Here is a 27184-nt window from a genome sequence, read left to right as displayed (position 1 = left end):
GGGGAGGAGGAGGAGGAGGAAGAGGAGGAGGAGGAGGCGAGAGCAGCACCGGAATGAATTGCGGGAACGCAGAGGTCCTTTAAGGTTCTAGAGTGAACAGCTGGAGCCTGCCGAGCTGGGAGCAGCGGCCGGGAGCGGCGGGGCCGCAGGCAGCCGGTACGGGCACAACCCATGCGAGGCTGCGGCGTGCAACACGTTGCGGCGGCGGCGGCGGCCGCGTCCCCGCAGGAGCCACCGCGCGGCGGCAGCGCGCATGCGCCGGCGCGGCTCGGGGGGCGCGCGGGGCCGGGCGGGCTCGGCGGCCGCGGCCGCCCGCTGAGGGACGCCGAGGCGGGCGGGGGGAGAGGAGGAGGAGGAGGGCGGCGGGAGGCCCCGGAGGGGGCCTGGAGGCAGCCGGGGCGGGTGACCCTGACGGGAGGAGGCGCGGGCTGCCCTCCCCTCTCCTGCCCCAGGCCGCCCCGCAGCGCACACAGGGGAGCCCAGGCCCCGGTACGGCGGTGCCTCCCGCAGCCCAGTGGCTTGTGAAGGGGGGGGGGGGGCGGCCGTGAGGGAAAGGGAGACCCTCACCCGAGCAGGCTGTGCCCTGAAGGACTGGAACCTGCGGGCACGTCAGGATTTAGGTGCTCCCGTCAGAAAGCCTTCCAGCTGCTCGCTTTTTAAAGCTCATGTGGGGTTAGTCATGCCTGATAAAGCAGCCCGAGGGGTGGAGAGCTTGCCAGAAAAGCAGAGGGCAGCTTTTGGCTTGCCTCAGCCTAATGGGGTTCAGGCCTGTATCTTCACAGAGGTGAGCAGGCCTTGCTGTCCATCTCTGGAACGGGCTGGGAACGGAGCACGTATTATCACTCTCTGGGCAAAAGCTGGACCACACGGCATCAAAGGAGGACGTACGTGCTGCATCCTAGCCAGCAGCTATGGCGTTCAGACAAAAGCTTCAGGTCACAGTTCCTCTTTCTTAAGTTGTTTACAGATTTTATATTTAGCAGTACTTAGATGATAACCAGAGATGCGCTTAAACAAGTATCGCTGTCATTTCTCTCAAAGATTTGCAGTTGTCATCTGCAACACAGCATAAGTAAGGCAGAGATTTTCATCTTTTCCTTGAAATTTCCCATTCCGCAGACACTGTGAACAATATGATGGTCCTGCTTGTTATTCAAGTTTAAATAAATGGTGCAAAATTAAATAGTACTTCTTGGCAGGGGACCTTCCATCCAGGGAGGGATGTAATGAGCAAGGCAAGAGGGATGCCCTGATGGTGACAGCCCTGATGAAGGATCCCAGGCAGCAGACACAAAGCTGTCAGTGCCACATGCTGCTGAAGAGTACTGAGAAGGCAGGAGAGCCTAAACCTGAAGCTGTCACCATCACTTGTTTCATCTTCCCTGCTCCTCACCTTCCATAGGCTCTGTGGCTTGTTGGTCCTCTGTAAGGACCAACATGCAGTATCTGCCTCATGGGCAGAAGACGGGGAAGAGAGGTACCATCTCAACAATCCTTCCTACCTGCGGTGATGGATGGATGCAACAAATTCTCTTGCCATAGCTGTATTTGGGCTGTGCGTGTATTTTACCAGCCCCTAACATACTGGCTATCCATTCCAACAACAAACAGCTGAAACTCCTTATGCACTTGTTATTGCTGCTGCCAGAGGGATGATACTGAGCAAGGTGGACTGACAGCCTGAGGCAGTACAGCTAATCTTCTGCAAAAATTTTGCTCAGACTTTCAACATCATAGTCATTTTACCATGCTTTTCTCTGCTGTTGACAATCTTGTCCTGCTTATTGAGAATGTTGCTGAAAGACCATTTTCCTAATCCTCACTTTGTCATCTCCTTTTTGAATCCTTTCTTTTGCCCATCCAGTTATTTAATTCAAAACAACTGCTTGCTTTTTGCTTTCAGAGGCTTCCTGTGGTATTTCTCCTCCTATCTTCCCCTGCCTAAGCCCTTACCACTTGCCTGCTATGTAGATGCTGACTCTAGATGCTTCCTTGTGTTTTTCCATGAGGAAATAATGCCAGCCTCTAGCAACCAGTTCTGAGGAAGCTCGGTGTAAACATCTACAAACTTTAAGAACATAGGAGCAGCCATCCTGGGTCCCTCTAGTCCCTCATTACATCTCCAAGTGTGGCCGTAACTGGACAATTAAGGAAGTGTAAAAATGAGGCAACCTGTGTTGATGCCTTTTCCCTGCCACTGTCCCATCTTTCAACTATGTTCAGGGCATTTCCTGAGCTTGTGATGGTGTAATAACCCCCAAAAGGTCTCTTCTCACAGTATTCTTTCTGGTCTCCTGTTGGGACTGTGCAAATTTCTGGCATCCACAGCCTTTTTGTTAAGGAATTCCACAGGCTTACAACCTGTTGTATCAACACCACTGTTTGTTTCAGTTTCTGTTTGTTTCAAACATAATTTAATTTGATGGGCCCCAGTTATGGGAAGGTATTTGGATCAATCCCTATTCATCTTTTCCATGACGCATATGCTTTTGTAGACATTTATTGTATCTTCCCCCTAAATTATATCTAGTTTCACATTTAATATGCAAGGAGTCCTACTGGCATAGAAAAATAACCATAAATCAGACACTCCACTTTTAAAATAAGTATGACATCCACAAGTAATTTAAATTTCTCTTTTGAAGCTTACTTCATTATAATACCATTATTTGATTTAATCATATCGATTTTGTAATCTTGCTTGGCAAGATTATGTCTGTATAGCAAGCCAAAGAGACAGTCAAGATGGAACAGTACTGTCAGACCAAAACATGTGGGGAAACAGAAACGTGTAGTAGGGCAGAGACTGGGACACAGAAAATTACTGCCATAATTTACAGACAAATACCATAGCCAAGTTTCTCAGCAATAATATGCTGGCATGTATGCTGCTGGATAATCTAGACAATAAGCAGGCTGTGATAATAATCCTGTGCTAATAAATATTTCACAAACTGCTGGTAGGGTCAGAAATTGATTTACAGATCAAAGTGGAAAGTCATGTGAATGAATTCTAATTAATTCTAACAAAAGATCAAAAAAGGAGTATTATTTTTAGACAGTTTGAATAAATCATTTGGTATTATCATACAGACTATATTGATTCTTCAAGGTAAAGTGTGTGGCTTTTTAAAATCTTGTTTTCTGAAGTTCTGAAAGTTCAGAAATTTAAAAGCAAATGAGTAAAAGTGAGAGATTGATTGCAAATTCTGACAGGGAGACCTGTAGCATCTAGAATATGCCTTCTAAGCAGAGGGTACACTACCTCTAGGTGCAGGGTGAGATTTATCTGTTCAAATGTGAAGGCATCTGAGCTAGATGTTGCAGAGCACTATTCCTGAATCATGTAGGAGGAGAAATAACTAAAAGTAATGGTGCAGTTCATGTGACAAAATGCAGAGGTCCTCTTCAAAATGAGATGAATCATTTCCACATTGTAGGTGTCCAGAGTTTACACACGAATCCCACTCACTGTCTCTTATATTACAGTTTGTCCCAGCTTAGCCATTTCCCCAAGGGCAACTGCGTGCTGTCCTTGTCCTTGTCAGTTCCCAGTCACTTGGGAATTGCTGCCTTTTAATCTGGTGGTTTTAACATCAGTCACATTACCATGAATCCTTCATGCAGTCCCCTGGGGTGTCTTTATGGAAAGGATGCAGCTTCTCTGATAACATCGTCAAGGAGCAGAAGGACTGAGAAGCAGCTGTGGGGTGTTTCTTGCCTTCAGCCGAGGCTGTGACTCTAATCCGTGTAGCCCTTGCCCCATCAGCCCACCTTGGGAATTGCATCGCTCACCAAGCAGTGGTGTGGGGGCAGCGTGGCCCTCGCGCAGACCAACTACTCCCATGGGTGCATGGATGCTTTTGCTAGGCTAGGTTTGCAGTTAGTGCTGCCACAGCTCTGCAGGTACTGCTGTCTGTCTACGTGAGCAGCAGTCCTGCCTTTGGTGAGAGCAGTCATTCCTTTGCAGATGCACCCAGTAAGACGAGACTGTGTAGGGTTGGCAATGGGAACTGCCAGATGGCAGTGAGCTGTGACAGTGGGTCTTGGCACTGAGGTGAGGGTTTTGGCAGTAAAGTGAAGCGAGATGCCGGATGATAGTGAAAAGTGGCAACTGGCAATGCAGCCTGGCTGTGGCTGCTGGCACCGAGATGAAGCTTTGGCAGTAAGAGGAGAATCTGTGCTCCCTGTCAAGAAAAAGTGACTCTTAACAGTAAGATGTGATACTGTTGCTGACAGTGGTGAAGTATTTTTTGCAGCAATGCATGTCCCCTTGCTAATGGATCTCTTCTGGGATTGTTTAGGATAGAATAGACTATTTCAGTTGGAAGGGACCTACAACGATCATCTAGCCCCACTGCCTGACCAATTCAGGGCTAACCAAGAGTTAAAGCATGTTATCAAGGGCATTGTCCAAATGCCTCTTAAACACTGACAGGCTTGGGGCATCGACCACCGCTCTAGGAAGCCTGTTTGACCACCCTCTCGGTAAAGAAATGCTTCCTCATGTCCAGTCTAAACCTCCCCTGATGCAGCTTTGGGCCATTCCCTATCACTGGATCCCAGGGAGAAGAGCTCAGCACCTCCCTCTCCACTTCCCCTCCTCAGGGAGCTGTAGAGAGGAACGAGGTCGCCCCTCAGCCTCCTGTTCTTCAAACTAGATGACCCCAAATTCCTCAGCCGCTCCTAATAGGACATGCCTTCCAGCCCTTTCACCACCTTTGTTCCCTCCTCTGGACTCATTCAAGGACCTTCACATCCTTCTTAAATTGTGGGGCCCAGAACTCCACACAGTACTCAAGGTGAGGCCACACTGATGCTAAATACAGCAGGATAATCACGTCTTTTGAGTAGCTGGTTATGCTGTGTTTGATGCACCCCAGGATGCGGTTTGCCCTCTTGGCTACCAGGGCACACCACTGACTGATATTGAGCCTGCTGCCAACCAGCACCCCCAGACCCCCTTCTGCAGGGCTGCTCTCCAGCCACTCCTCTCCCAATTTATGCTTGGGCCCGGCATTACTCCATCCTAGGTGCAGAATCCTCCATTTTGACTTGTTAAATTTCTTCCCATTAATCATTGCCCAATGCTCCAATCTATCTAGATCCCTCTGCAAGGCATTTTGTCCCTCAAGAGAGTCAACAGCACCTCCCAGTTTGGTATCATCAGCAAACTTGCTAATGGTGCATTTAACTCCTGCATCCAAATCGTTGATAAATATATTGAACAGGACTGGCCTTAGAGTTGAACCCTGAGGAACACCACTGATGACTGGTCGCCAGCCAGATGCAGCCCCATTCACTGCAACCCTTTGAGCCCTGCTGTTCAGCCAGTTCTTCACCCAGTGCACCGTGAATCCACTCATCCCACAGTTGGACAACTTGTACAGAAGGATGCTGTGAGGGACAGCATCAAAAGCCTCACTAAAATCCAGAAAAACTACATCCACCACCTTCCCTTATCCACTAGGTGGGTAACCTTATCATAGAAGGATATCAAATTAGTTAAACAGGACTTTCCTTTGTGAACCCTTATTGACTGTGCCTGATGATTGCATTATTCTTCAAATGACTTTCAATAGTACCCAGTATAATCTTCTTCATAATTTTTCCAGGAATTGAGGTTAAGAGGTTAACTAAGACTAAGAGGTCTTCCCTGGGTCTTCCCTCATGCCCTTCTTGTAGATTGGAATAACATTGCCTAGCTACCAGTCAGCAGGGACCTCCCCGGACTCCCAACACCTTTGGTAGATGATCAAGAGGGGTCCTGCCATAACATCCACTAGCTTCTTCAGAACTCTGGGATGAATCCCATCAGGCCCTGTCATGGTTTAAGCCCAGCTGGCAACAAAGCACCATGAGGCCGCTTGCTCACTTGTCCCCCTGTGGGATGATGAGGAGAAAATATAAAGAAAAGCTTGTGGGTCAAGACAAGGGCAGGGAGGGATCACTCACCAATTACTGTCATGGACAAAAACCAGACTTCACTTGGGGAAAAAAAACCGAAATCAATTTCATTTGTTACCAATCAAATCAAGACAGGATAATGAGAAGTAAACCCAAATCTTAAAACACCTTCCCCCCACCCCTCCCTCCTTCCCAGCTCAACCCCACTCCCAGTTCTCTCTCCCTCCTCCCCCCGGCGGTGCAGGGGGACGGGGAATGTGGGTTGGGGTCGGTTCCTCACACCTCATCTCTGCCGCTCCTTCCTCCTCAGGGGGAGGACTCCTCACCCGGCCCCTGCTCCACCGTGGGGTCCCTCCTGCGGGAGACAGTCCTTCATGAACTTCCCTGGCGTGGGTCCTTTCTGCAGGCCACAAATCTTCAGACACAGGGTGCTCCAGCGTGGGCTTTCCCATGGAGTCACGGACATCCTCAGGGGCATCCACCTGCTCTGGTGTGGGGTCCTTCACAGGCTGCAGATGGGCATCTGCTCCTCTGGCGCACCTCCTCTCCTCCTTCCTCACTGACCTCGGTATCCGCAGAGGGGTTCCCCTCACATCCCAATCCCCTACTCACTGCAGGTTCCCCCTCTTAAATCTGTTCTCCCAGAGGCAATACCGCCATCACTGATGGGCTCAGCCTTGGCCAGAGGTGGGTCTGACTTGGAGCTGGGGAAGCTTCGAGCAGCTTCTCACAGTAGCCCCCTCCCCCACTACCAAAACCCTGCCACACAAACCCAACGCAGGCCCCATGGACTTGTGAACATCGAGCTGGTACAGCTGGTCCCTTACAACGTCAGTGAGCACAAATGGAAAGTCACTGTTCCAGCACTCGTGGTCCTCTGACTCAGGGGACCAGGCAGCCCAGTCTTACTAAGACTGAGGCAAAGAAAGCATTGAATGCAGCCACTTGTTCTTCATCCCTATTAGCCAGATGACCATCTTCAACAAGTATCGGTCCAATATTTTCTTTAGACCTCCTCTTTTTTTATGTCTCTTATCCTCCCAGTCCTGCAGCTCTCTGGGGAAACCTATTCAACTGGACCTTAAAAGTTTCAGCTCACTGTGCTGTATATTGTTTCTCAAGTAGAAGTGGGTGATTGAAAGCAAATTTTGCTCCCTTCCATTCAGATGAAGTGAGAAGGTCTGAGGAGATTATACAACCGGCCTCATTAAAATGCTTGGAGAAGGAGTACTGATTCCAGGTCCCTTTCCCTTTCCTGTTGGTAATACGTTCAAGCAAAAGAGGCTCCTGCAGGTGGCAGGAGATGGTACTGACCCTGCAGGGCTGCTGGTGACAGCAGGGTGCTGGGCTGGCTGGCTGCTCGCTCTCCCTTCTGCTTCTACTTCAGCTTCTCCCTGCTGTGCAGAAGAAGGAAGAGATTGCTGCAGGAAGACATGATGTGGCCTGGGCTCTTTCCCACTGCCATTGTCTGCCACTGTGTCAGCAGTGCAGGCTGTAGGAGACTGATTTCTGCCTTCTTATGTCCTTTCTTGCTTGTGTCCTCTTGTGCTAAGAAAGGCCTGTGGTGAGGCTTTGAAGTAGCAAGACATTCTCTTAGTGACTTCTGCACCGTCTGCTTGCCATGTGCAGGGATGTACTTGGATGGGTGGAAGCACTGGCATGTGCAGGGCCACACTGTGAGTAAGAGCTCTGCTCAAACACTGGGCTTCAAAATCAGCTAACGATGCCGTGGGAACTAGGAGGGCAACTGAAACTGTTCAAGGGCAAAGAGACTGTGTGAGCACAAAATGGGTTATTTCGTTGCTCTGGTGTGCATGCTGTCTCTGCATAAAACAAGAAACTACTTGGCTTAAACAGAGTTAGCAGGGAAGTCAAGGCTAAACTAAGATAACATAATTCTGTCCAAAAAGCATGTGGTATAGATGAAATGTAACCAGGTTGAACGAAAGGATCTGAAGGGAGTCTTGGGAATATCTAGATAACAGTATGAGTAATACCATATTGTATCAAAACTGCCTAGATAAACAGTGCTAGAAACACCAAACTGGGATGTGGATGTAGCAGAATTGGGACCAATGAGGAAAAAAAAAACCTAGGGCCAGGTCATTAAAGAGGTCCCACTTGTCTGGGATGAGTCTAGGCAGAGAAAGGGAGGTGCAGAGATGGTGAAAAAGTGGGCTGAGGGAAATAAACACTAGGAATTAAAATAATTAAATAGGAAAAAAACAGGAAATAATGAAAATAATAGGCATTAGGTATAATGCAGTGGAGAACAAAGAAGGGTGGGATATTCTGGTTGCAGAAGTGTGGACACCTCCAGTGGTAAAGCTGACCTGTGGCCCCAAGTCCCCCAGGATGCTAGACAACACCCTTGGGACAACCCGCTGGACTCTCACCAGGTCTATGTCCAAAACACTTGGCGTGCAAGGGTGGGGTAGGAAGGGATGGGCTTGTGCCCTAATACTACGTGGAGAAGGGAAGGCAATAGAACTGCAGTGTGATAGAGCTTGCATGCGATATATACAATTTCTTCATAGTAATATAATTGTGAATTACTACTACTAACAGGCAATATAACTGTAACACAGAATTGTTGTGTTTGTAGTGATACAGTTGTGAATGAGTATTACTAATATTAGACATTTGTTCCTTAGCCAGTTAGAGTATTATCAGTCTCTTAGAGGTGTGTTGATTAATCAATAAATGTCATAACCGTTAATCAGTTACATCTTAGGTCTCCAATCTAAAGGAACAGTCAGAGACATAATATACTATGATCATTATTTTAAAAGCCATTTTATATGCAAAAACCTAAAACCATTTCATTTCCTGAAAACTTCCCAACTAGTTATCCACAGCAACCAGGAAAATGAAACAGGGCATACTTTTGTGTCCTTTGATGTGGGACTTTTTGCAACATTGACCTAGTTGTTGTGTTAAAGAAGTTTGGCAGAAAATAAACCCCCTTGCATTCCAGCTTATCCTCAGATATCGGAGGGGCTGGGGACGGCTAGGTTTAGATGCTGAGTGAGGCCCAATTCAGCACTATAAGTCCAGTCGTGGTCAATATATTGAACTATCATGGTTACGGATGCACAAAAAGCACACTGTACTTTCAATTTAGTCATGTTCAACGAACTAGAACAGCCAGATTTAAGGAGTTTGGTTGTGTTCAACGAACTATCATGGCTAGATTAATGAACAGTACAGTTTATTAAAGCAATAGGAGTACAGGTTCTTTTGGATTATCAGTGATAGATACACTGTCTGCAAAGCATGTGCAAATAATAATATAGTTGACTACAAGCACACTAAATTATGGAAAAATGCTATAGAGATTTCTGAGTTTCCTGGGGAAGCACTTGGTATAACCGAGGGTTCGAATCTTACCCAATAGGCATCCCTGTGGGGGGGAAGAGAGGTTCAGCATGTCAACTGATCCCAGAAGTCACCGATGTCCTTCCGACTTGTCTATGATGGTATCTTCCCTAGCATTCCTCCACTCTTAAGCCCTTTTATACTATTTTCTTATTTTTAGGTGGAGCTTGAGTGACTCTAGTCATACATACCTTTATTATGATTGGTGTAAAATCTCCTCGCTTTACTTTTGAAGGTATATGCTAGAGAAAATTCAGACTGCATGCTCAGTGAGGGGTGGTTGCACCTTGAAGGCAGGTAGGTTTTGGGATGGAGGTGTGTTTTGGTATTATAATGAGATTATAATGAGCAAAGTTCACCCAGAGAACATGATTTAGCACATCACTACTCCAGAACTGGGCACTTCTGATATAAATCAGAAGTAAGGCCATAGCATTGACAGAACCCCATTGTTTCACTTCCTTTCTTCAGTGGATTCAATGCAGGGACCTTCCATTCTTGTTCCAGTAGTTCCAGTTCTCTGTCCTTGCAGTGCTATCACAGAGCCTGGCCGTGGTGTCTCCACTCTGCTCCACCCTCCGTGTTGTTTCTCAGAGTCAGCATATCAAGCTCCCCTGGTGTTGCTAACATCTAAGGTTGCAGGTTATGCTGCTTAGGGAACTATTATGGAACAGATTTCGTGTATATCCACCACATCCCACCCTGGAGGTTCACCTCCTCTTAAGAGGGGACATATCAATAAGTCACCTCCAGCAACCATTCCACACCTAGTGCTTTTATTCTAATGTCATATGGCATTGATCATTGTGGAGTCAAGAGAACTTACAGTGGTGCAAGCCAAAAGGCTGTCTGGAGTCCAAATGTGGATGTTTTGTGGGGGCTCAATACTGCGGCTGAAGACAGCGAGACATGGTGCTGAAATGTTTCAGCAGCAGGGACTGCAGCTGCATACAGATTGCTCATGGTGGGAAACGCATACAGTATTGGAAAGGTTGGGTTCGACAGTGCATGGGACCTGGAGATGAAATTACCAATGTGAGACTGAAGACACATTCAGACAGAGCCCACCGAAGTACAGAAACTAATACCAAGGGAAAAAACAAAGAAAACAGCATCTTGAAAATTTATTTGAATTTAGTTTTGGCAGTTTGTATTACTTCAGCGGAGACTAAAGACATAAATGCATTGTGTATTGAGTTGATGGTGTCTTTATACTTGTATCTTTCTGTTGCCGGAAGACAGCTTGTTTCTTGTTTTAGTCTCTTGCTTCAAAATTTCAAATTCTGACAAAAGAAAGCAAAGCACATGGTTAACTGCTTTGCTCAGTACAGATTGCAATCAGCAACATTCTTTCAAATTCCACTCTGAAGCTTGCAAAGTAAAGGCTTCATCCTGCCAGGCAGTGGTATTAAGTATCACATGGAAGGCTGTCATAATTCCAGTTCAGTGTAGCAAGGAGCATTTAAAGTTGAAGTAAACTCCTAATTCAAATGAACAAGGAAGTACAGATGAGATGATGATGGCTTTTTTTTTTTTCATTAAACCCTAAGTGAAGGGGTAAGAGCCCTGATTTCTGCTGCTAGTCCTGCTTGTTTTGGGCATCACAAGCTAAAATACGTAAGTATCGTTAGGAGCAAGGAACAAAACTCTCCAGGACTCATAAACTGCTGGGAGTCCTCTTCTCGCTGTGCTACACACAGGTCGTCTATTGCTTGTCCCCTCTCCCTGGTCCCATTAATCTAGCACTTAGTGCTGTACACTGGCTCTGCTTCAGCAGGACAGACAGAGAACACTGCTGCTGTAGCCTATTTTGTAGCATGATTAGGCATTTTATTGAGAAGTACAGATTCAAATTCTTCAGGGTGAAGAGGACCTAAAGGTCAGATATTTCACTTCCCAGGGAAGTGCTCTAACCCCTAGGATACCACGTTGTCTCCTCTGCTACAGGATGTCAGAATTTTCTTTAATGAAAAATAGAGGAAAACGCTCATGTTGTAATTTTACAGTTGCTCAGAGCATTCAGTTATGCTCAATTGTTGTCTTGCTATTTCTGTGCATCAACCTTCAAATAAATGGTATATTAAGAGGAAGGAAGGTTTTAACCTTACATCTTGACATACGGAAGTAGTACTGGAGGGATTCCTTCTCTTGTTAAGGAGTTGTAGCTGGGTGGGTTCTGCATGGAACTCTGAGATCTGCAAGATGAGCTGTGCTGCCAGAAGGCTGAGCATACTGCTGCTCCTCTGGAGGGAGTTTAGGAAGAGAGCTGTGGAAGATACTGCCGCAGAGGCAAAAGAGAGAGGCCATGTTCCAGGAGGTAGAGAAATGCAGGAGGAACAGAGCAGAGAAGTTTGCACACGTCTGCGGAATAAGAAGGAGACAAGTCGAGGTTAGGGAAAGCAACGCTGGTTCACAACCACCCTAAGCAACTTCCAGCACGTTTTCTTGTGGGTCTGTGATTCTGTACAGGGTTATGAGTACACAGCTCCCCTCTCCCTGCAGCGTGGGTTGGACCTCTGTGTCTTGTTCTGGAGAGATGCACGTGCCTTTCACTGCAAAGATTCCTTTGCAGATACTTAACAGAGAGTTAAGCTGGCTCATTTTTGCTACCACAGAGTGAAGACGATTCCAGGGAGACGGACAGCTCAAGCAAATGAAGGGGAGAAAGAGTTCTCATCCAGGTAGTCTCTAGCCAGCCCTGCATCACATGTCCAAGTACAGACATGAAAGGGAAAGGAAATGAGAAGAGGCAAGGAGGTAAGTGAAACTCCTTCATTTTTCATCAGTTTTTGTTCATGCAGGTCGCAGTCTTTTTGATGGGGACCATTAACTGTTATTATCAATCAGGTGTTCTAACTACACAACTATTTTAACCCCATTGCATACATTGGCAAAATTAATACAGGTCATTGTTTGTTTTTAACACTTGGTATTGTCCATTTAATTGTAAGGAAATGAGAAGGAGCAGCTGTGCCAACATATTATTAATGTATTTGGAAACAGTGAGTAATCTACACAGTTCAATTATAGGGATCCCCATGTCCCCAAGCCAGCAATCTCAGAGATTTACATTTTAATTGATATTTTATTCTGTGAAGGAAAATAAAAGCCCTCAGCTACCTAAGTCCTTACAATTAATTAGGCACAAAATACTCCATAAAGATTAACAGTGCCCTCATCCCAGGAGCGCTCTTAAAAAAAAAAAAAACCACCCAAAAACCCCCACCCCAAAAGGGAAAAGAAGCACTTTAAAATCTGTAAACTATCAGTACAACATGTCTAACAACAGTTCACAATGTACAAAACAGCACATGTATTTGCAGTGAGTAATTACTCATTAGAATTGTCAGGCGTGGCATGAATTTGAGCACATATGGCATCCCTAATTTCTGTTGCCTGCTTTAACCTTAAGTCTATAGCTCTTATGAGGGCACATGGTTTGGCTAAGGGATCCACCAGAGTGTAGGCTCCGTGCCACAAAAACATATTTGCCTCTAGTTTTCCAGTTACAGACTGTGACAAAGGCAAGTCATGGCTGTATGTACATGCTTTTGCAATCTTGACATCCAGATGATGTTCAAGCCAGTGCCGTTTTACTTTTGTGTTCCACATGCACAGGCCAACCCTACCCTGAATCTTCTAAATGTACTCGACTGCAAAGTAGAATTGCTGAGAGCCCATTTCAGTACTTGAATAGATTTCTTCAGTTATGTACCCTGGCCCTGAAAGGCTAGAGTACCTCCCTTGCAGCCATGACATCCTCCAGACGTTGTGGAGCCATTACTGGTCATCCCATGTCAGCAAGGCAGTATAATCCCACCTACCATGCTGCGTCTTGTTCTGCTGCTCCTTAAGCGTTGATGGATGAGAACGCAGCATTCATCTTGTTTGCCAGATTTATCATATGCTCCGTGTTCAGTCTCCATACTCAATGCCTTCACATAATGACGAACTGTCTCTCTGATCTAGTGTCCCAAACCACAATTGCCAGTAAACACAGAACCAAACAGTGTGCAGGCCCTACAAAGCCATATGCCTTGGCAGACTAACACAACTTCTGCCCTTGAGCCTGCTAAGAAAAAGCAAGTCTCACAATGCACCACAGGGAAGTGTCCTCCTGGGAACAGCTCTGCATTCTCCCACGGAGAGGGTGGATTTGCCCCTACCAACTGCCATAAGACCGCTAGGCACAGCAGGAGCACCAATAACCGTTGATTGGAGCCTGTCAGGCACGACAGCATGTGTGGGAGCAAAGGGAGTTTACCGGTCTCAAGCTTGGCATCCACGTGTGCAGACGTGTGGATACTTCCTAATACGTTCCTGCCTCATGAGGTCAATTATTTTTTGTATATCGAGTTACGGGGGTCAGGCAGCCTTTCTCACATCTGGCAGATGCCGCTGGGTATGAATTTGGGCATTGGCCTATCCTCAAGAGATGTTCCAGTGTAAACTGAACCAGATACTGGAAGGACTTAGTGTCCAGAAGACTTCAGCTGGTGACATGCTTCATTGTTAGAAAAAAATATCACAGAAAAGGTAATGCAGAACCAGAATACAATCTTTAGTGGCTTTTGCTGTGTAATGTTTGCAAATGGGCACATATGAATGGAGATTTCCTGGCATTTATTTCCAGAGGTGGGCATATTTTCTCATGGATGCCAAAACATAAATTTCTGGAACAACGAGATTGGATGAAAACTCCTAATAAAACCAGTGCTTTGCCTAGTTAATAATAAAGCTGTTTTTAATAATAATAATATAGCAACAAAGAGAATGAGTTAAAATAGAAAATCATCTGGTTTTACTATTCAAGAACTCATAATCATCTTTTCCCCTTTGAATGAGCTTTGACTACAGCCTATACATGAATATTTTGGCTTAGTTTCAGCTCAGAGATTTAGAAGTGACTGAAGTAAAGAGCTGAGAAGGAAAAATTCTCGCAGCATTTCTCAAAAAATTCAGAATCCCAATATATATGAGAGAAATAGTCAATTCTCAACAGCAATGATCAATATTGGTGCTGCAGATATTACCCTATGCAGCACAGTGAAAACATGTTTTTGCCCCTGTCAGAACCAGCTTGAGTCCAGCAGCAGTAGGCAGCATCTGCATTGCACCCTGCGGTAGTACTGCTGCGTTCCTGTGATTTCCCTGACAGAAGCGCATGAAGTCTGGCACAGATAAGAGAGACTCCTCACAATTTCTACAGGCACGCCACGCCTATTACCTGCCCAGTCCTGTATGTCCTGAATAAGTCAGGTTTGCTATGTGCTAGCAGGTTGTCTGTGCACTAACACAGTGTTTGCATCCACAAACCCACAGTGTCCCCCGCAGTTGCAGTTCTGGTCTGCACAAGTCCAATAGTCTTTTCTTCAGGATGTCCAGCAGCTGGGTCTGAACCATCACTGCAACCAAAGTGCCCAATGCTTGGAAGTAAGTGACAAACAGCGAAGTCCTTCTAGTCCATCCAGTAGCCTTGTCCCAGCTCCCCACAGGGCTTAGTAGCTCAGGTGTAGTGTGGGACAAAGGCAAGAAACCTGCCTGGGCTGAGGAACAGGAACTCGTTCCCCAGGAGTCTGGAGTGCTGGGCAATGCCATGCGGGGTCATTAGCGTGACTCTCGTTTTTGCTGTCTGCATCTGCGTTATCTAGATTTTAGGGCTATCTATCTGGAGTATCCTAGCCTCTTGTGCCCTTGAACCAAGTAAAACTACAGCTCAGAACCTGAATAATAAATGTATTTTCTGTAATTTACATCCTCTGAGTAGTTCTATTGACTTAATGTTAAAATGGTGCGCAAGCAAATTTGATGCCCAAAATTATCACAAGGCAAACTAAACTGATAAAGGTTTGAAGTAATACTAATTCTGTCTTGTTCCAGAGATAGTAATTATCAGTCCTCCAGTAAAGGACAAAATTGCAAACAGATCCTCCCAGATATATTGTAAGAAATTTCTGCTTGCTTCAGACAGTTTTGACAAATTTAGTTTTTTATTTGGCCTTATTTTATTTCTCTTATTTTAGAAGATTATTGAAGAAACGCTTTTCACCTTCCTATGAGAAGGAAAGGACATGTGTGAAGAACAGGAATTCTAATTAGGTGCAAGAAAAAAATATTACTGTAATGGTGGTCAAACACTGGAAGAGGTTGCTCAGCGAAGCGGAGTCTCCATCCTTGGAGCTATTAAAAACCTGACTGTACGTGGCCCTGAGCAACCTGACCCTGTTGGACGGGCTCAGAGCAGGGGGGATGGACTAGATGATCTCCAGAGGTCCCTTCCATGCTAAACCTATTCTATAACCTTATGTTACATAGGTAGTATTTCATGTCTCTGTTACATCTGGAAAGATGCCCAAACCCAGAAAGAAAACACGCCCTTGAGAGCTACTGTGGCGTTAAGTGCTGTATAGCTGCTGCAAATCATGTCCCTCCATTCCTGGCTGCAAACATTTTGCTTTGTAAGTGATGTCACCCATAAGAGCTATTAGGGTAAGATTACATACATTTACTGAAGAGCTGGATTCTCATCTATCAACAAAACAGGTTTTCCTTGTAATCCTATGAATGTAACTGATGTAGCCTTGGGCAAAACATTTTTAATTCGTGTGCTGTTCTGTTAGTTTTGGCAAACCTGCACATGCTGCTGGTTGTGTCCCTCGTTCTGTAAAACCTGACACACTTCCTTAATTTTATTGTCCTACAGTCAGCCATACTAAAAAAAGTTTAAATATTCACATTAGTAAGGCTAAGCCACTGCACACATGTTTGCAAATGGTCTGCATTTGTACATTGTTCAGCACAAGCGGGCTGCAGCCTGGCCGAGCTCTTGCTGGGTGCTGCTGTCATCTAGGTGTAATAACGTAGAGGTCTCCACTATTAACTTGACTGTACTGAGCTACTTACATCTGAACAGAGAATATCAATGGTTGAGTAATTTCCCATTATGCTGAATTTATATTATAAAATACTGATTTTGGCATAAGCCCCTACTGCTGAAGTTAGAGTATGCCGAAAGCTATAAGCTGAAGTTATTGATCAAATCCCTTTTGTTTGTGGGGATAAAGACAAGTGGCAAAGTTCCTTATATAAAGTTAGAACAGATGTGTCCTGGTTTCAGCTGGGATAGTTTATTTTCTTCCTAGTAGCTGGTACAGTGCTGTGTTCTGGATTCAGTGTGAGAATAATGTTGATAACACACTGATGTTTTAGTTGTTGCTACGTAGTGCTTATCCTAAGTCAAGGATTTCTCAGTTTCCCATGCTCTGCAAGTGAGGAGGTGCACAAGAAGCTGGGAGGGAGTATAGCTGGGACAGCTGACCCAAACCTGCCACAGGGATATTCCATACCATAGGATGTCATGGCCAGTATACAAACTGGGGGGAGTTGGCCAGGAGGGGCAGATCGCTGCTCAGGCATCGGTCAGTGGGTGGTGAGGAATTGCATTGTGCATCACTTGTCTGTCTTGGGTTTTATCTCTCTTTTTGTTATCTTCCTTTTCACTACCATTATTATATTTTATTTCAATTAGTAAACTGTTCTTATCTCAACCCACAAGTTTTACTTCCCCCCCCCCTCCCCCCCGCCTCGATTCTCTCCCTCATCCCACTGGGGGAAAGTAAGTGAGCAGCTGCACAGCGCCTAGTTGCCAGCTGGGGTTAAACCACAAGAATATGAAACCCTAACAGCCAAACAGATCAGACTGTGGGGAGGGAGGGTAAAGCTGTCAGTCATGATGCAGAAAATGGACTTACACTAAATTAGCATTTTCTTTGCAAAGTAGCAGGAAGATAAAATTAATATATTGCAGTAAGGGGGAGATAATGATGGAATATAAAGTATCTACTAGAGCTTGTTAAAAAAGAACTAGTCATGTGAAAAAACCCACCAAATTAAGGGAACCTGTTAATCTGCAGCCAGTATATTAAGGAGTTCATTAAAAAATAGATCTGAATAATTTTGAACTTAAACAACTGCTTGAACCCTGAAGAAGTTCTATTTAGTCTGGAAGAAACATACCATTTTACCCATAATTAAGATGTATGAGTGCCATGACATGGGGAACTACAGGCCATGCAGCTGGCCCCGAGGAGAAATCGTAGAGACCATGCTGTGTACAGTATCATAACTAATGCCAATCAACAAGATAAGGGCAGACACTGCCCCAGGTTGAAGGCTGTGGAATGGATGTGGCTTCTTCCCAACCCTGCTAACGTCAGATCACGTAATATTTTCTGCTGGCAGGAACCAAAGGCTTTCCAGCTCTGCCATTGTGTCGCTGTAGCTTCTTCTAACTGATGTATTTTGCCGAGAAGCCGAAGAGAAGATCAGGTGTTACACCAGGAACCCAGAAATTCACATTCGAAGCAAATTGTATCAAAAGCACTTGGACAAAATTATAAATTTGGTTGATAAACTCTGAAATAATTATTTGATGTAATAGACTTTTTGAAGGCATTTATAAGATATTTAATATGTACTTACTTTTTGATACAGAAAATCACAGCATATGAATAACTTTTATGCTGATTCACAAGCTGCTAGATATATGACAATAACAACAGCATAGGTATTTGATGGAAAAAGCTTATAGGCTTAGATTATTCAATAAAGATTCTGCTGGAGCAGAATTAAATTAGTATATAATGAAGTTTTCACATTAGAAGAAAAAGTCAAGTAAAAAACAGTCAAGTCAAGCAAGACAGATAGTATCTGCAGAAAAACTGATGCTGCCCTTCAGGCATTCAGCTTAGTATCTGTGGGCTGTAGTTGTTCATCGTGATCCTAAAACGACAAAAGGAAAATTAGTCTTTGCAATATTAGGTCATAATGTATTTTCTTATCTGAATGTAAGATAAATACACATTTTTGATTACTAAAAGAAATGAAGCTGGGAAAAATTATTAAAGGAATATCATAGTGGCAACAATCTTTAACAGTTATCCTGATTAAACCTACAAAAACCTATTATCTGAAGAAAGAAATAAGGTGCCAGTGTAAACGTTGCTCTGCATCACCCAATGGCAAGCAGGAGTAACGCTACCAAAGTCTAAAATACATGGCATGAAACTGCTGGCAGTGGGAGTTAAATCAGGCTATGCATTTTCTTTAAATGCGATGGATTTGATCAGTCTGAGGCACTCCAGAGGGTGTGCGGCAATTTCGTACTTTGCTAGGGAGAGGGAGGTATATGCCTCCCCAGGCACTGCTGCCGCAGATGATGTTGGTGAGGCAGAAGAATTGCGAAGGTACCTGTCTCATTCTATCTGTGCTAATGGAACTGCTCGGGTGTTAATGGATTATTACACTGCATACATTTACCACAAAATATGCAGGCAGCTGTTCAAAAATTTGCATTATATCTGTAATGTTCTGTTAAAAAGGGAGAGATTCGATGAGTACCTGACCGAAGGTCATAATTTAAAGGTTTTCAGCCTCAATGCATGCAAATACACACTGATGTAAAGACAATGCACTTACTGAAAATTTTATTTTCTTTTATTTTTTAAATTGTATTACCTCCTGAGCTTTTAATGGGATTCCTTCCTTTGCAGTCAGTGGAGAGTGGATGACGTCCTTATACAGAACCTGTATCTACACTACATAAAGCAGTTGCTTTTCAAAGCATCAAAAACGCTCAGTAAGAACTTGGCTTTCCAGATGCAAACAGTACACAGATATTTTTTAAGAGAAAATGCTTGGGATAACCTTTAACTGGAAACTGGGATGATTTAATTTCTCATGTTCTTAACCTGTTCTGCAGTTACCAATCTTTCATATGAGTTAAGTAAACTGACAACCCCACAGGTCTGACCGCATGGAAGTTGTGGGTTTGTTCACACTTTTAACATACCATTAGTCGTCTACATTTACATTCAGACACTCAGGACACTGAGTCAACATCTTCCTCAAACATCATGAGGCTTTCTGCATACATCCCAAACCTACTGCACAAAAAGGAGATGTGGGAAAAAACCCTCTTGAAATAAACAGATGTACAGTTTCCCTTTGCTTCTCAAAGCAGGTTCAAAAAGTCTGTGAAGTCTATGAGGTTACTTACAAGCTTCAATTACATTATTCTTTGAGCATGGAGTGCTCAGCACTGTCTAGGAAAATGCCTTAATTTCAATGGCATTGCTCACGTGAGTGAATTTACTTCTTTGTGTCTAGGCCCTATCTTCAGACTACATCAGATAATCCCTTGAGGAGTTGTTTTGTCATTCAGCTGAAGGCTTACTGACAAAAATTTTATTTGGAATTTTGGCTGAATACAGATACCTGCTACCTCAGGCTTGTGGATTACAAGGTACAGCTTGCTACAGGTTTCCAGCCACAAGTCCAATGCAAAACCTTCCATTATAAAAACCTGGAAATGGCAAATTCCTTTTACAGTAGGAGCACAAGTAATTACTAAAATAGACATTTTTGGAACACATTTGCTCCAGGGTCTCAAACATAATTTTACTTTGTAGGAAGTAACAATGAGCTTGATGCACTGCAGACTAACAGAAGAAAAGATAGGAGAATGTACTTTTAAAGCACTTCATTGTTTTCAAGAGATTTTTTAAAATGTACCTACCATGTGAGGTAAGAGTTGATTTCCAGCTGGTTCTTTGAATAATTTACTCTTAAAATGTTTGAAGCATCATTTATAAAAGGAACATGTTTGAGACCACATTAATGTGCAATTCAAACCAGTGTCACCAGACCGTTCACTACCGTATCTTCAGGTATGGTGTATGTAGGGCTGATTCTTGTTCATGACGTGTTAGTCCTTCCTCAGTATGTTATGACTAGAGGTAGCACTCTGCTCTTGCCTGGCAATACACAGAGTGATGCAAACACTAGGACATAAGAATGAAAACCAGAAGGGAAAGCTATCTTGAACTGTTAACACTTCTTCTCATGCTGAGGAAACAATGTTAACTTACTTTATTTCAGGGTATCTCTACAAGAAGGCAGCAGGACAATAAAGATTGGCTTTTGAGTCCAGACCAAATCTTGTTGACTTCAATCCCAGGCAGATCTGCAGTTTAATCTGGGTAAAGATTACATAGCAGTTTACAAACAACAGCATTAATCTGTCTGTAATTATTTTTATTTCTTCTATTAATAAATTATGTAAAAATTAATTCTTCTTTTTTGTAATCTGTTTCTTTCCACGTGTACTTCTGCAATGAGTCACTTTTTAAAAAAAAAAATCTGTTCTTTAAATTTTCTCTTGCTAGATTTTTCTGTGGTGGTAGCAATGACTCCACACAGATGAGCTTCATGTACAGGGCACTACCATAAAGGCCATATATGCTTATAGCACACAAGCATTTTTAAGACTTAATTTCAGGACATGCTGAAGTACAAAGGGGTAATACTACAGTTACCCTTTTCAGTGCAAATGAGACTGTAACATTCACCTGGTATGTACTGGGATGACTTATTACCTAGTTAGTGGTACCTAGTATAACACACTTTAAAAAAAGCTTGGTAGTATGATACTGCAGAAAACTGACTGAAGACTCTGGCAAACAAGTTGCTTTTAAGAATGGGTGGTGGCTTAAGTAAAATTAATGAACACCCTGAGAAAGTCAATTGCACACTATTTACTAGCCTATTATTAGCAATTCCTTTGGTCAGAAGTTAAAAATCGCCACATCTGACAAACATCAAGTCTTAAACCAGGCAACTCCAGCACAACCTCAACACTACAGAAATTTGGACAGGTCAAATGAGTTGCATCATCCGTCAGTGTGACAGCAGTACAGCACATGCTGAACCTGACTGCTTCTGCCCACGTCAGCACCTGTCCCTTCCAGCATGGGCTGTTGGGCCGGTGACAGAAGTAGGGTGCCTACGAAAACCAGCATGCTGTTTTCAAGGGTGGAAATACACATCTGGAGGGTTACAGGGCTGATAATTACTGTCACTATCCTTTTTTATAAGCAAGACATGAACAGTCTTCAGAGAGCTCTCCCCAGAACAGAAATGATAGAGGTGAAAATGCCTTTTGTTTGCTGTCCTGTTCCACACAAAGAATGTCTTCATTTCAGGCACTCTACAGGGAACGTTCATGCTGGATTTCTTCTTCTGCCTCACTTATCCCGTCTGTGCTGTTTGCTCACTAATTTAAGGGAAGCCAAAAGGGAAATTTTCAGTACCCTTCTGTCCTCGCTATCCTGTCCTCTTCATTGCCCCAGGGCACGGCTATTAGCAACAGAATGGAACCCACCACGAGGCCGTTGGCTTCCCTGAAAAATATTTTCAGCAAATCGCCAAGAGCTGATAATATGCATATTTTTGTGCTTCTCCCCTCCACCCCGCCTGCTGCCAGGGATTCGTATGGGTGCTGCTCTGCTCTGCCCCAGATGGCCTGGCACACCCGGTCTGTGCCGAGGGCAGATCCGTAAGTGCTGCAGTAACCGCACCTGGCTCAGGCAACCACTGCTCTGCCCGGGCTGTGCCATGGACTGCCGCCCGGCCACCCTCCCTTGCCCTGGGGACACCAACCTTGCCCCCGGGCCACCCTGCTGAAGAGGGCCAACTGAAATAACACAGGTTGCAGCAATTTGGCTTTTTCTTTGGAGCACATTTCTGTCTTACGGTCAACATGGTACATGTGGTTGCTTAAAAAAAACTTGCTATTAAGGACAACCCCACTTCCCATTTGCCCCTTGCACTAGCAGGGCTGCTCTTCTGGTTGCTATGACCCCTCTAAACACACTCAAATATTGTGATAGCGATCACCCGGCAGGTTGACAGTGACTGGGATCATCTTCCTGGTACTCATACAGTGACACATTTTGTTGCTTTTCAGACATATTATTTAGGAATACCCAGATCTCTTGTGGAAACACACACTTCTGCCAAGTGTCATTGTACTACAAGGCACATTAAGGGAGAGCTTTCCATTCACAAAAAAGCAGCCAAATACCCTAGCTGTTATTGAAGCAAAGTGTTTTTTGGGACCCTAGTTGTATTGTATGCCACTAAAGACATGCCCAAGCATGTTAAAACCTGACACACAGGATATAGTTCACGGACCTCCTCCCCGCATTATCATCTGTATGGTTTTATGGAGGAACCGAGAAGCCACAAAGCACTACTCACCCAGCTCCCTCAGCGACCAGCTAGAACAGCATCAGCTGCACCTTCAATACCCATGTGCAGATTCAACGCTGCTGCCACATACCTCTCCTTAAGGAGAGTGCTCATGGAAATATTTCTCTATTATTCATCTCCATTATTCATCTCTGCTATCTTTCCTACTCTGAATTTCCATTACTTCTCACCTTCCCTTAATTTTGATACTGTTCGGATGCACTTTCTTCACAGCTGAAAGAACTACAAGGAATGAACCATGAACCACAATATTTACATACTTTTACATTGTGCATACTCCAAAGTAAACAGAAAAGTGGCAGTATTTTCCTTGAAGATGGTAACTGAATTCTGTTGTATTAAAGTGTACCAAAAGCAAATGAAAAAGGACCCAAGTTCTGTCCAGGACTTTCCTAACGGGAAGTAACATTCCCATGTAGACAAGGTATATATTTGAACAACTGCTGAACTCACATGTTTATTTTGCATCACAAACACTGTTAACTGTTCATTCGTTTTAAAGTGAGCTAAGATAATTCATGCAAGTCTCTTGGACTTGCAGTGTGGGTGTGATTTGAGGAGTGCTGTCATAATGAATAGCTCTCCCCATTTATCAATAAACCAAGGTCTTTGGCACCAGGCTTTTGTAAATTTAGATTTACTGACAAACTTAGTAACACTGTACTTAAATAGGCCTTAATTTATTCTCCATGTGATCACTGTTGTTAATGAGAATAGTTTGATGTCAGTTGCACTTAACACCTCAAGTTCACATACTTCCTCACATTAAGATGTGCTGAGCTTTGCCATCATGACTCAGAATTATTCTTCTACTAATGCAGCTTTTCAGTACTTAGTGATCACTGAAGCATTTCCTTTTGTGCTACTATATTCCACAGTAAACCAGTTTACCTCTACATCAGCAACCTTTACTTCCTCAGCAAGAGAAAAAAACCCCCAAATTCCAGTTGTGTCATTTTTCTGAACATCGTCATATCCCCTCTTAGCTACACTGCTTTTCATTAACTTACAGAAGAGCTGCTTCCTGTGCTTCTGGGAACAGATGACACAGGCAGCTAGGGCAGGTTTCCCTTCACCTAGCTTCAGTTACCCAGAACTTGCTTGTCTCAGTTTCTAGACTCGCTCTCCAGTCAGTGGAGAGGGACAGGCACCTTCAGGGATTAATTTGCATATTCTAGACACATTTTAGGATGAAGTAAACAGCCTTCCAGAGTAATTTCTCTCCATCAGCTAGAGAGGTAGCCTAGACAATCTAAATGAAACACAACTCTCAGGCATTTACATTGCCAAATGTATACGCACCAGATGACAGAAAGGAATTGTCTGTTTAGTTCTAGCAGTTCCACATCATCTGCACCTTCCAGTTAGGGAAGAGAAGTCATATATGAAGAGCACTGAAGAGAAACAAGTAAAGGTTAGAAAAGTGACTAATTCTGGTGGAGGTTTTTGTTTGTTTTTCTACGTTTATATGTCATTGTTTTTGTTTTTAAACCAAAAATTGTTTCTGCATTTTCCCTTTATTGACTGTATTCTTTCATTAGCTATAGTCTCTTCTGGCTCCTATTTTTTTCTTCCTTGACATTAGTATTCTTTCAAACTATTAGTTCTAGACTGGAACTATTAATCTGTGCCTTTCGGACAAATTCTAAGCCTTTCCAAATTTAACATTTCAACAGCACTTTGTTCTCTATTTAAATAGAATTCTTCATTCCACAGTCTGCAGTTTGACTTCTGTCCTTCTACAGCACATCACCTCCTCACTTACTGTACTTCTGTGAGATGCCACAGTAGAAGCATTTCCTTTTGCTCTTGTAGAATAATTCTCAAGAAACTGGTACTGAAATATCTTTAAAGAGATACTGAGACAAAATGACACTTAAAACTGTAAGAAAATTTAAACAGTTCAAAAGGATTATTTTACACTCCCACTCTTCATCATGTGCTGGAAGAACACCCTTCCCCACAGCCTAGAGGCACACTGAATTTTCCTTACCATTACTATTAAAAAAAAAAAAAAGCCAATTGTTTAAATAATCAGAGTATATAAATTTTAACAAGGCTGGTAAAACTGAGACAAACGAATTGTTTCTGAATCTATGAATAAATGCTGTTCTCCTCTTTTGTTAGTTGCAAAAAACCAATACTGCTTTTTAAAAGAGTCTGTTTCTTATTAAGATTTAGAATACTCATTATTCTGCTATCTGAGCTCCAAAATGTGCAGCACAGTATGCTTGACACCTTGAAGCTATTTTATTTAAAGAAGAAAAGCGTACTAAACTTTCATAATATTGTCAAATCAAGGTTGCAGAAGACAGTAAATAGCATGTGCAGTTGCCTGCACACTGAATTCTATTTCTTGCCCTATCGATCTAATATTCTTAGTGGGATAATAGGCCCTATGGAAAAAAAACACAATCACACAAAGTGTTGAATACAGGTTGTAACTACAGCCTCAGTTTTTTTCCCTTCAGATGTAGACTAACTATTTTTCAGGAGGATGAATAACAGAGACTCCCACCCGCCTTTATCTGGAAAAATACACATAGCATATCTGTGAAGCCTGATCAGCGTGGCATGAGGCAGCATCCAGCCATGCATGTGTCTTGGACTACCGAAGTGGTATGACTTGAATAATTAGGCTCATGTCAGAGGCCCACAGTTTGATCTTCAAGATGTTGCTATTTACTTGGCAGGGATGTAACTTCTATTAGATAAAGCACAGTTAAACAGCTGTTAGGAAAAAAAATGTGGAACTAGCAGAAATAACAAATGAAACATATAAAAATACTTGCCCAGCAACTCCTGCATCAATCAGTGACTTAGTGTGGCACGACCTACAGTGCACCAGCGTGGACAGATGAACAGCAGCAATTTAAAGGGAACTTAAAAACATTAAAAATAGTCAGTAGAAGACTATAATAAGCAACACGAGGGATTGCCACTCTTAATAAAGCCTTCATATTCTAAAATACTATTAGAAGTGCACACTTTTCCTTTTACTTGTGATCTAAATGCATCCACCTACAAGTTAAGGTACTTTTTTCAAAAAGCAAAGGCCATCCAGTGAGGGAACTCTTGCTGCCACAGTACAGAATTCAGCTGTTGGAACCACTGTAAAGCTGAGACAGCTACAACATGTAACAGACTTCTCAGACCTTTGCTACCATTTGAAACATACTGAGAAAATGACAAGAACCCATTTAGTGTGCACTTGAGTACTACGCGCTTTGTTTCTGGCAAGAAAACCTCTGAGGTTTTTTGATGGCTTGACTGGTCTTTCAAAGGTTTTCAAATTTCAGCTCTTAACTGCTTATGTTAAATGGCTCAGGCATTGTCTGCTTTACAGACTACCTCTTTCTCAGTTTCTTGCTTTTCTTAAGCCCACAATGTCTAATACAATATTTGGAGGGAAGTGAGGAAACAGAGAAATCTGTAATAGTGTTCCTATGTTCTCTGACTTGATGTACTTCTGACATGCTCCTCAAGACGTGGTGGAAACCCTCTGTCTGGCTTTTGTAATTTTTTAGTAAGGCAAGGAATTAATAAATCAGAAACAGCTGTGACAAAGAGTTGTTTTTTGGTTTTTTTTTTTTTTTTCTTTTTTTTGGGAAAAGACTGTTCCTGTAAACAGAACTGAGTAACTAGAACATGGTTTTCATGCAAAATAAGACTTAGTTCAACTGTCTATTTCTTTCAGAGACTGACTCAACTGACTCTGTCATTGCTACTTTTGCATGCAGCAGCTGATTCTCTTTCTTCACATATCCCAAAAGAAACTTACGTAACTATCTGTCACAGTAAAAAATGAAAGATGATTTTAACCAATATCAAGATCTCATACTGTTTTCTCCCCTATTCCTCATTCCAGCTCATCAGGCCATATGTCTTCATCAAAGAGATGACTAGAATATTGAAGCTAACACCTCTGGAACAGCCAGCTCTGCCTGCACATCAAGCTGCCAGAAGAAACTGTTCTAAAGTTGCAAACACTGTTTAATCCTGTACAATTCCGATAGGTAGGCCTCTCTTCAAACAAGGTTTTCAGTAGCAGCTGGGTAGGCAGAAAATGAGAAACATTGCAAGAGAAGGAGGAAGACAAAGTCATTTCATATCACACAGTACAGCTTCTCAGTCATTAATAAGCAGCAGCACACAGTCTGAGGTGAAAGAGTTAGAAATAAAATGTAGTTTTAAATGCATAACAATAGAAGCAGGAACAGAAATCCCCCCTCTCCAACATAAAGAGAGTGCAAGCTTGCTTTGTGCTGCCATCACAACGAGGCATAAGCACTTCTCTGTAAGCACTTTTTAGACTGTCAGAGGCTATTCCTAGTAACTCAGGGAAAAGGTTTTTATTTTTTATTTTATTTTTTTTTAAATTTTAATTGTGGACGATATGAGTTACAGTTAAGAATAGTTATCAGTGAAAAAAGTATATGAGTTCCTCCACTGGCAAAACGTACTTGTTGGATGAAAGATTTTTTTTTCTTCCCTCAAAAATGTGTACTTGCCCCTTAAACTAAGAACTCTTCCAGAAAAAATAAACACCACGTATGATAATAGGCATTTATCATTTGACTTTTGCTGAGTAATAAAAGCATAGTGTTCAAAAATAAACCAAGTAGTTTTTTATCTTTGTAGAAACTGGTGTCAACATGCAAACTATTATGGTTAAAAGATTATTAACTTGTAGCTATTAAGTATGACAATAAAATCAGTCCTCTGCTACTTTGCTATGCAGAGGTCATGGAAATACTGATCGGAAGTTTTGGATTATATCTTCCAATAA

At 43.2% G+C, this 27184-nt stretch overlaps 1 protein-coding gene and 1 long non-coding RNA gene across 9 annotated transcripts in view; one reads left to right on the top strand and one right to left on the bottom strand.

Moving 5' to 3' along the window:
* The first annotated feature begins 52 nt into the window (after positions 1-52).
* LOC115341467 lies at positions 53-27012 on the top strand. Of its 2 annotated transcripts, XR_003923413.1 has the most exons (4): positions 71-156; positions 783-935; positions 11901-12042; positions 26264-27012. It is a non-coding gene; the product is annotated as an uncharacterized LOC115341467 (long non-coding RNA). The 2 variants fall into 2 exon arrangements; XR_003923412.1 differs by lacking the exon at positions 783-935 and having other exon boundaries at positions 53-156.
* Positions 17387-27184, bottom strand: part of LOC115341465 (RNA helicase Mov10l1-like) — a 36123-nt gene continuing 26325 nt past the window's right edge. Inside the window, exons 21-23 of one of the 7 annotated variants that reach the window (XM_030014535.2) lie at positions 23698-23789; positions 18802-20320; positions 17387-18066 (exon numbers count right to left, since the gene is read on the bottom strand). In XM_030014535.2, the coding sequence (XP_029870395.1) occupies positions 23774-23789 (16 nt within the window). In that variant the 3' untranslated portion in view covers positions 17387-18066; positions 18802-20320; positions 23698-23773. Of the gene's footprint in view, positions 20321-23697; positions 23790-27184 lie in introns of all 7 variants that reach the window. The other 6 variants (XM_030014537.2, XM_030014536.2, XM_030014538.2 and 3 more) reach the window with 6 other exon arrangements.

The sequence above is a fragment of the Aquila chrysaetos genome, chromosome 5 (assembly GCF_900496995.4).
Source record: "Aquila chrysaetos chrysaetos chromosome 5, bAquChr1.4, whole genome shotgun sequence".
NCBI classification, from domain to species: domain Eukaryota; kingdom Metazoa; phylum Chordata; class Aves; order Accipitriformes; family Accipitridae; genus Aquila; species Aquila chrysaetos.
The sequence above is the reverse complement of the archived record's forward strand: the minus strand, read 5'-3'. Positions and strand labels throughout refer to the sequence as shown.